General features: G+C 39.5%; 1 protein-coding gene across 1 annotated transcript; it reads left to right on the top strand.

Moving 5' to 3' along the window:
• The first annotated feature begins 276 nt into the window (after positions 1 to 276).
• On the top strand, positions 277 to 4,114 carry LOC149287257 (tetratricopeptide repeat protein 1-like). The gene is made up of 7 exons (XM_089492993.1): positions 277 to 540; positions 1,377 to 1,437; positions 1,586 to 1,698; positions 1,918 to 1,954; positions 2,178 to 2,326; positions 2,933 to 2,987; positions 3,981 to 4,114. The coding sequence occupies exons 1-7, from the start codon at positions 277 to 279 to the stop codon at positions 4,112 to 4,114; spliced, it is 813 nt and encodes a 270-aa protein (XP_089349119.1).
• The last annotated feature ends 5,018 nt before the right edge of the window (positions 4,115 to 9,132 follow it).

A 9,132-nucleotide genomic window follows, 5' to 3' on the forward strand; every position in this document is an offset into this window, starting at 1 on the left:
TAATTTTCCATAATATAATATATATATTATGGTTTTATACACTGGTTATTGTTATCTAAACTTTAAATGACAAACAAAAACTAGTTCACATTAATAGAGGTAAATCCTGACTTTCAAACACACGAGTGAACAATTTGTTTGTTGTCAATAAAGTTTATTGAGAGTGTACGCCGTGGTTTCCATGGATATATTTCTTTTTCAGGGTACCTGCCGGATGTGACGTATTAGCAGCTGCGATTTCCAATGTGAATGCGGAAGTAGTCAGCACTAAGGGAGATGGAAGCCCCGGTGATAGAGCGATCGGATAGAGAGGATGGAGAAGAGCAATTCCATGAATGCGTGGAGGCCGCGGAAGCCCAAGCGCCGTGCAGGGAAGATGCTGCCGGGATTACCGGGGGTGAGTTGGGCCATAAAGATCCGGTAGAGCCCGTGGACGATCTCACTGGGGAAACCGGTGCCGAAACGTCAGAATCCGTTGAGGAACTCGAGGAGGATGTGCTGCTGGAGCAGGAGAAAGAGCTGAGTGAGGAGGAGAAAGAGGTGAGTGTGACTTGGAGTCCCAGTGAATGTCAGACCTGAGAAGCCTCACTCACTGAGTGTCAAGGATTTTGCTGCAGTCTCGGTGTAAAGGGGCTGAATATCAGGATCACACAGCTTGGAGCTGACTCAATGATAACATATCATCTAAGACTCCTAATTAGTGTTTTCTCCACCAGTATGTTATGGTTGACAAACCCTGCTTGAATACAGGTGACTCAATTTAGTGCATCTTAAACAAGACAAGGTTTCCACGAGGACTGGTGTTAGAGCCATTAAAGGGTTAATATTTAAAGCGCCTCAGCTCCTTTATATAGCACTAAACAGGGTCTGAAAATCGGATATGTTGGGTAAAGAGAACCCTGCTTGCGATGTGGCTAATTTAGAAAGTTCCCGGGTATGGTAAGGGCTGTTGGGGGGGGGGGGGGGGGGGATGTGTGTCAGCACTAAGTGTTCCAAAGTACTATGAAGGTGGGGGCGACACAAATCAACAATGGAGCCCGTTTATAAACCATTACCCCTGTTAGGGTACATAACCAAGTAAAACCCACGTATAGATGTCTCCGTAATAATGATTCAGCACCACGGCAACCGGATAGCTGGGAGTATGGGGTGCTTTAGCCGGAGTACCGTTTTAAGGGTATTTTAGTGTAGTCGAGCTTTAAGTAATATTTTTTTCCATCTGAGCTTTACTTGTCACTCATCAGCTGCTGGCCACATAAATAAGGCCCTCACTAATGTCATAATATGTTGTTTTACGTTAAGTGCATCCCGTTGTGTTTATCATAATAAATAAATAAACCCCATTAAGTGTATTTTGCGGACGCTGTCTTCTAAAGGAAAGAAGAAAAGAAAGCAGCCGTTTGAAAGAAGAAGGTAATCAGCTGTTTAAGAAAGGAGGTGAGCGCTTTCATTAAAGCCAGGTATTTGCTTGGTAAATATAGGAATATTATATAAATATATTTAGTATATTGGTAAATGTGTCCATCTATGTATAAGTTGTCAATATTAAATAAGGCAGTAGCTTGAGAATTCTCCTGTCCTTCAGATTACGTTGCAGCTGAGAACGTTTACACTCAGGCACTTCAGACGTGTCCGGCAAAATACCAGAAAGACAGAGCCGTCCTCTTTTCAAACAGAGCTGCGGCTAGGATGAAACAGGTGAGAAAAAAAATGATGTATCTGATGTTTTCACCTGTTCATCGACTTACATTATTCCATCTATAGTGCTGATTGACTAGTGGAAGGTCCTAGATCTTTGTGGTGTCTATAGGATGGGGGCTGGGCACCTTTTGATTAGATAACTAATATAAATCATGAATAAATTAAATTGTAATCCAATAGAGTATTTTTGGTAAAATATTGTGCGTTTCTTCACAGGACAAGAATGATGTTGCGCTGAAAGACTGCACTAGAGGTACGGAGAGCTTTTTGTCTCGGATATTTAATAGGAAAGCTCTTATTGTTAAGCAAACCGTCATGTCCCAAACAGCAATGCTGTCTTACCCAGCTGTTGTTTGTATGAGGTTCTAAATGGATATACAAATATCTACAATAAAAGTTACTATAAAGGTGAAAATTAAAAAAAAAAAAATTAAATAACTTCCTTAACTTCTTGTTGCCATTTTTGTTTATTGCAGCAGTTGAACTAAATCCTGATTATATCCGAGCTCTACTAAGGAGGGCCGAGTTATACGAAAAAAACGATAAACTGGATGAAGCGTTGGCCGATTATAAGACTGTTATGGAAAGAGACCCATCCTGTTCTCAAGCCAGAGGAGCTTGCCTGGTAAAACAGCGTTAAGATGTCACACATCTGATCCATTTTATACCCTTACTCACTAGTTATGTGACAAAATGAAACATGTGGCTAGTAGATCGTAAGGGTGTTTGAACACTATCTATACCCTACCTGCAGCGCTTATCTATATAGAACTGGTGGAGTCTAAAAACTATTATGTATCAGGGGATACTAATCCTTCTGCCGGCATTTCTCAGTCTCTTTACAATCAATTAGCGCTATGAGCAGATTCCTTTAGTACAGGGGTGTCCAACCTTTGGCCCTCCAGCTGCTGCAGGACTACATCTCCCATACTCCTCAGCCAGCCCCTGAGCTGAAAGAGCATTATGGGAGATGTAGTCCTGCAGCAGCTGGAGGGCCAAAGGTTGGACACCCCTGCTTTAGTACCTTTTTTAAAATTAGGCTCCTCCCACCAGCAAGTATAACAAATAGTTTTCTTTTCTTTTTTTACTTCCAAGAGGTATGGCTACCACTACATGGGCTTCATATACAACAAACTAAGAAACCCAACACCTCTATGGATTATTTTGGGTGTCAAGAGTCATAATAAAACTGCTTTACTTTTTAACGTTGACCGAACTTCTTGTCTTTTAGCGTTTGCCCAAGCAAATCGAAGAAAGAAACGAAAAATTAAAAGAAGAAATGTTTAGTAAGTATTTCCTGTTGTATTCTTTAAATCAAAAGCTGATGGCTTCAGTAGTCCCTTTTTAAATGATATCCTTCCACAAATGCCCTTTAATCCATTTTGTAATGATTGTTAAGATCAGAGTTTATCTTTGGACACATCTGCACTTCCTCTTCGCCTTGTATATCGTCATCGCCGCGTCTGGTCACTGAGATGATAGATTATCTGAAACATTTTCTCCTGTATTGTAGATAATTTACCATGACACCATCTCGGTTTTTCTTAAAACGTACCTTGAAGCTTCTGCTCATTGTTTCACATTTTAGGGAAACGTATTTTTAGTAATTAGAGATGAAACCCTAAGTTGAGTCTCCCTAGAAGCCAGCTGACACTCATCCCTGAAATGTTTGGGAAATTGTGAGACACGGCAACCTACAGCACCCATCCCGAGTTGGGACCGAAAACCAAATCGTTCCCTCCTCCAGCAGGCTGCTGTCTTTCTTCTGAGACTGTTGCCATTATATCCGTTTGGATAAATGGACGCTGTACATACATATCACTTGGTTTCTTTTGAGGGCAGTTGCTTCACCATTAACCCCTTAAGGACCGAGGCTGTTTTACAGTTTTTATTACAGTTACAGACCAAAGCATGCTGGCTGTATCTTTGTTCAGCCATGATTTCCCTCCCACTTGCATACTGGCAGAAATTATATATTGTGGTTTTTCTTTTTCTTTTTTATTCAAGAGAATCAGGACTTGTGATATGACAACATATTCATACATGTAAAACAATATTTGACGGCACTAATAAATACAAAGCGGGCAAGAAACTTTTTTTTATTATTATTTTACCTCCATAGGATAAGGTGTAGCTGCAAGCAAATATCATTATTAATATCATAAATATATTATTTTAATTTTGTATCATCTCCTAATTATTATCCTTGTGACATATGTTGCTGTTTGGAGTTAATAATTTGGTATATTTGCGTTTCCTTTCCTTGTCCTTCTCCCTAGGTAAATTAAAAGATTTGGGGAACCTGGTCCTTAGGCCTTTTGGATTGTCAACGGAAAACTTTCAAGTCAAACAGGACTCAGCAACCGGCTCTTACTCTGTCAACTTTGTGCAGAACCCCAACAACAACAGATGATGCCGGAGAGATCCAACGTGTTATATCAGCCTTCTGCAAGCAGTGCCAGACTCCATTACTCTGCTCCAAGTCGCCTGCCGTCAGATCTTCGACCCTTTAAACGCACATTATTGGTTATAACCAAACAGGTTCATATTAACACATTTAGTGGGTCACTGACGGAAAGAAAAAATATTTACCCATATACAGTCTTGATTTGGTTTTTTTGTGTGCTAGTTTACAAAAATTGCTTTGGTTTTTTTTTTTTGGTAGTGGCTGTATACCTCTGCATTTTAGGAAATCACAATGCCTATAAATATAGATGCCTGAGCCAAACATCTCTGTAACTGTTTGTTAACTGCTGTACCCAACAAAGCTAAACAGCCAGTTTTGTGGCAAAAGGGGTGCACCAATATATCAGTGGCAGAAAAGAGCATTTTTTTTGTAAAATGCCGAAATAAAAAATTGCCGAAAATAATCCTCGCAGGGGCCAGACTACTTACCTGTGTGTTGCTGTTACTGTGCAAGCAGCGTCTCTTGTACCAGCCACAAGAAGAAGGAACCCAGAGGAGTCACGTGAATTCATCTCAGGTCACATGACTGCGCTATTCCTCTTCCCAGTATATTTTTTTTTACATTTTACCATTAGTTCCCACACAAATTATAAACTTTTTTGCAGGACATTATTTTGATTATATATATATATATATATATATATTACTTTTTTTTTTTTTTTACATATTGTTGGAACTAGATGATTCCACTGGAGAATTATTTTACATGTTACCATTTATTTTTATTTTATTTTTTCTTTATTTCACTAATCACATTGTGATTAGTGACCTGGGCTCCATTGACTTGGGTGGTTAAATTCAGTACCTTATTTAACCTGCTGGGTTCTCAGGAGAGTCTAGAAGACCTTCTTGGGAACTTGTTTATTTGTTGGTGGGCACCAGCATCTAGCAAGAGGCAAAATGTCTCGCTAAGGCTCTCCGGGGCAGTCACAGTGCTTCCTGGGATGGGTTTTCAGTGTTGCTGTTTGAGCTAATAGGAGGTGATTGTTGATCATCTACTAACTTCTTGTAAAGCAGGCAGCTGGCATCATACTTAATAGGTGGAGCAGAGACATTTGGGAGAGGAATCTTTGATATTTTTCTAAACCTGTTTTACCTCATGACATGCCAGACATGTCAATTGTCACCAATGAGATTAATTTCTGTGATGTGTCTGGCACATCAATTATCATCAATGGGTTAAACTAATGTTTTCCCAGTGAAGAGCTGACTTATAAAAGTGATGTTCACATATCAATACTTGCTTGTGAGTTTGTGGCTCGCAAAGCCAAATCAAATAAATGCATAGAATGGCAACTACTCAATGGATCCGTGTTACATGTTAAATGTACATGTTCACTCTGGTCCTGTTATTTTGCATGGGATTCGCACCTACGACGCATGTGTGACACATAAAACTACATGGGATAGGCATATGGCTCCTGAATCCATGAGAACAGATAAAGCAATGATTCATATCTGAGTCTTACCTCAGGAAAAATGGCAGACTAGAGGGGAGAAATGGTTCTTATCAAATTCTGTATCTATGTGCATATACTATACTGAATAATTTTTGTTTTCGCTAACTGTACAGCTGTTTATTTTTATCAATTTTTTTTCATCATAGTTGAAATCACACAAATTCTTCACTTAACTGTTGTATGTTACATTATTATAAGCATATATGGGAATTGATTGTATTTACCACAGTAGATCCCTGATTGGTAGATCTCTGGCCTGTTCCACCCATACATTCCATGTTGCCCAACTTAATCTCCATTTCTGTGAAGGTCCCACCCACCTTTTTGAAAGTGTGCCCCTTTATTTTACTATTAGTCTCAACATAATTGAGTAGGGAGTACATAAAACAGTGTGCATGTTATATTTACTGATAGAGAGACTAAATACTGAATTGTCCATTTAGAAATAAGACACTCTTCCCTCACTGGAAGAGTAAGGGTGAGATCCATGGATTAAACTACATGAAAATGTCACAAGGATTATAAACAAGACAAGGAGTACATTTTATCTTTAAGATGATATTATTTATTAGAAATAAATCTGTAGTAGAAGTTCACAAGGTAATACTAAATAGCATCATGTGGCTTTTGATATTGTCTACAAAAAGCCTGGATTTGAGTTTACTAGGACTCAAGTGTACAGAAGGCTCCCTCTGGACTCACAAAGAATCATCCTTTAGCACTCAGGAGAGGAAAACCCCCTTGTGGGGGAAACCTCTGGGGATCCATGGCTAAAAGGACTGCCCATCCCTCTGGGCATTAAGAGGTTAGTGCTTAAGGTGTAGTTTAAAGCACAATCGTACTGACAAAAGAATGGACGTGGTGAAGATCGCTCTACGGATCTTATTATGCTATTGTTCAGGTAATCTTGAAGAAAGGATGCATCATTCCCACTTCTAATAAGAAAAAGAAGCACAAACAATGAGAAACTAAATGATAAGACACAATATATTAAAAAAACCTTATTACCTTCATCCAGGAAGAGAGTTATTTAGATTAACAGCTCTGTGTGTCACCTACTGGAAAAACATGAATCCTTAAGAAATCCTATTGAGAGAATCTTTATGTTAACTCCAAACCTGTGGTCCTAAGGGTGTATAGTACTTAGCGCTCTTGTCACCAATGCTGTGGGTCTAGGTGTCTGTTAGTGTCAGGTGCTTAGTCCATGTTAGTTTTATTCTCCAGGTCTGTTAGTGTGCATCTAATTGTGTTAGTAGAAGTATCTGTGTCTGTTAGTATAAGATACCCTTTCATAATTATTCTCTAGATCTGCCACTTTCACATCTGCCCTCAATGACAAGCACCCACCCCGAAAGCTCTTTTGAGCCTTTACAACCAACATAAGGCCATCATCCTCCTGACAGGGTTGTATCTGCACATCTCAACTCGCCTACTTCCCTTCAAGCTATCAGTGAGGATGCCTCGTAAACGTACCTGGCTTCACCCTTCAAGTGACTTCTCGTCTCTGAACTAAGGGTATATAGTACTGAGCGCAATTGGCAGGTACCACGGCAGCATAAATCCACATATCTGGGAAATTAGTGCCTAACAGGTTCCTGCAACACTATAAGTATGTGTCTAGGTGTGTGTTAGTGTGAGTGTCTAGGTGTGTGTTAGTGTGAGCGTCTAGGTGTGAGTTAGTGTGAGTGATAAAAGACATGCGTCCATCAAGTTCAGCCTGTCCCAGAAATCCGATCAAGATGCCATGAACGTGGCAACGCTGGCAAGCTGTTTTGCCTTAATCGGACCGTGTTGGTGAGTCCACAGGAGTGGGGGGTCCAGGTAACTCTGTCCTTTCTACGAAAGGGGTACTCAATCACCAACACTCCCTGAGCACTACTGGCAGGTAACACGACAGGCACTAATGTCCCAGACAGGTGGATTTAGTCTAACATGTTCCTGCAACGCTGGTCCTCGAAATCTTACACTATAAGTATGTGTCTAGGTGTGTGTTAGTGTGACCAACACTCACTGAGCGCTACTGGCAGTTACCACGACAGACTAAATCCACCTGTCTGGGACATTAGTGCCTAATAGGTTCCTGTAACGCTGGTCCTCCAAATCTAACACTAAATCCAGCTTTACTCTACTGGGATTGTACCGCAATACACTAGTAGTTTTGTTTACGTGTGTGAGGGTTAGTGGCTTGGTCTCTGTTATTGTTAGTTTTCAGGTATGAGTATATGTGTGTGTTAGTGTGAGTGTCCCTTCCGCGATCAATCTCTGGATCTGCCAGCGATTGAGTGTTCTTATTGTGTCTTAATATGCCAAAACATTTGTGTGTTTTTCCTTGAGATTGCATGGTCAGAAAGCACTCCCTTTCATTCGAATGGAAGTGCTTTATTGCCATTGATGTCAGACCGTGTAGGAGGTGATCTGCTGCAACTTTCTACCGAAGCTGAAACCAATAACCAAAATGAAAAGTGTGTGGCATACAATGGAAAACATTTACACTTATCCAAACATAAATCAAACGCTTTCAATGGATACTTAGCAAAACTCTCTCATTCCCTGAAATTTACAATAAACTATATCTCTTTCTGTGAAGAAAATTAAAGATTACATTAAATGTTTTCTTAGTGTTTATGAGGATGCTGATTAATGCGTAAAAAGGGCCACATTTTGTTTACAATTTTGTAGGTAAAGTTCTAAGACAATAACTAGATTTTTGCCCATATTAAGTCTTTTTTTGGACATTAATCAGTTTTTTTTATGTAATTTGGATTCCCTAAACTGCAAGAATAAAAGAACATTAGCAAATACCTTGACAAAGTTTACACTCGCTAAATCGGCCAAAATCAGCCCAAACAACAATATGTTTACTTTAAAACAGCATGTCTAGCGAGTCTATCTTGAAGATTTCATGGATTTTTGTGGCCCTCTACTTTAATATTTTAAACGTAGCTTAACATTAAAATCAGATACATTTCATTTAAATATAAACTAAGTTTCCCCAATGCAAGTCACCAACTCCCAGGACCTTCACAAAAACATCCAGGGCTTTTAGGGAAACGCAAAGCTTTTTCCTTCCAAACATTCTCCTTACTTTCAAAAGTTTCTAATGCGGGAAAAAGCTTAGTGTTCAAATATAAACTGTCACAAAAGAAACGACGGATTCTTACTGTCCCCCCAAACCTGTCCTGGTGATCCGGTGGTCTGCACTTCAATAAAGCCGTCTCCTCCAGCAGTAGGGGTAAAATATGTGACCCTACAGATATAGAAGAAATAGAACGATCACTGTTTCAGTTACACGAGTTAAGTGTCTGAACAGTAGGTCTAAGTGTTTCCATTGGCTTACTTTCCTTCATCAAAATGTATTCCTTATTATATAATTTAAACATCAAAGTATATGCCTAATTGTCTGTGTGGGGGCATTAAATGGGGGAAAGAAATGATAGTTGAACAAATACCATTGGTCATGAAAAGGTTAAACAAAAGCAAGCATTTTCCATATAACACATTAAGA

The sequence above is a fragment of the Sceloporus occidentalis genome, unplaced genomic scaffold (assembly GCF_023333645.1).
Source record: "Sceloporus occidentalis isolate IW3139 unplaced genomic scaffold, rSceOcc1.0.p SCAF_62, whole genome shotgun sequence".
Taxonomy (NCBI): domain Eukaryota; kingdom Metazoa; phylum Chordata; class Lepidosauria; order Squamata; family Phrynosomatidae; genus Sceloporus; species Sceloporus occidentalis.

What these genes read in the sequence shown, in the direction of transcription:
- LOC149287257 (XM_089492993.1), top strand. Translation starts at nt 277, where the DNA reads ATGGAAGCCCCGGTGATAGAGCGATCGGATAGAGAGGATGGAGAAGAG. An exon ending in TCAGCTGTTTAAGAAAGGAG is followed by an intron (nt 1,438 to 1,585) that starts GTGAGCGCTTTC and finishes CCTGTCCTTCAG; the next exon opens with ATTACGTTGCAGCTGAGAAC. An exon ending in ATTAAAAGAAGAAATGTTTA is followed by an intron (nt 2,988 to 3,980) that starts GTAAGTATTTCC and finishes CCTTCTCCCTAG; the next exon opens with GTAAATTAAAAGATTTGGGG.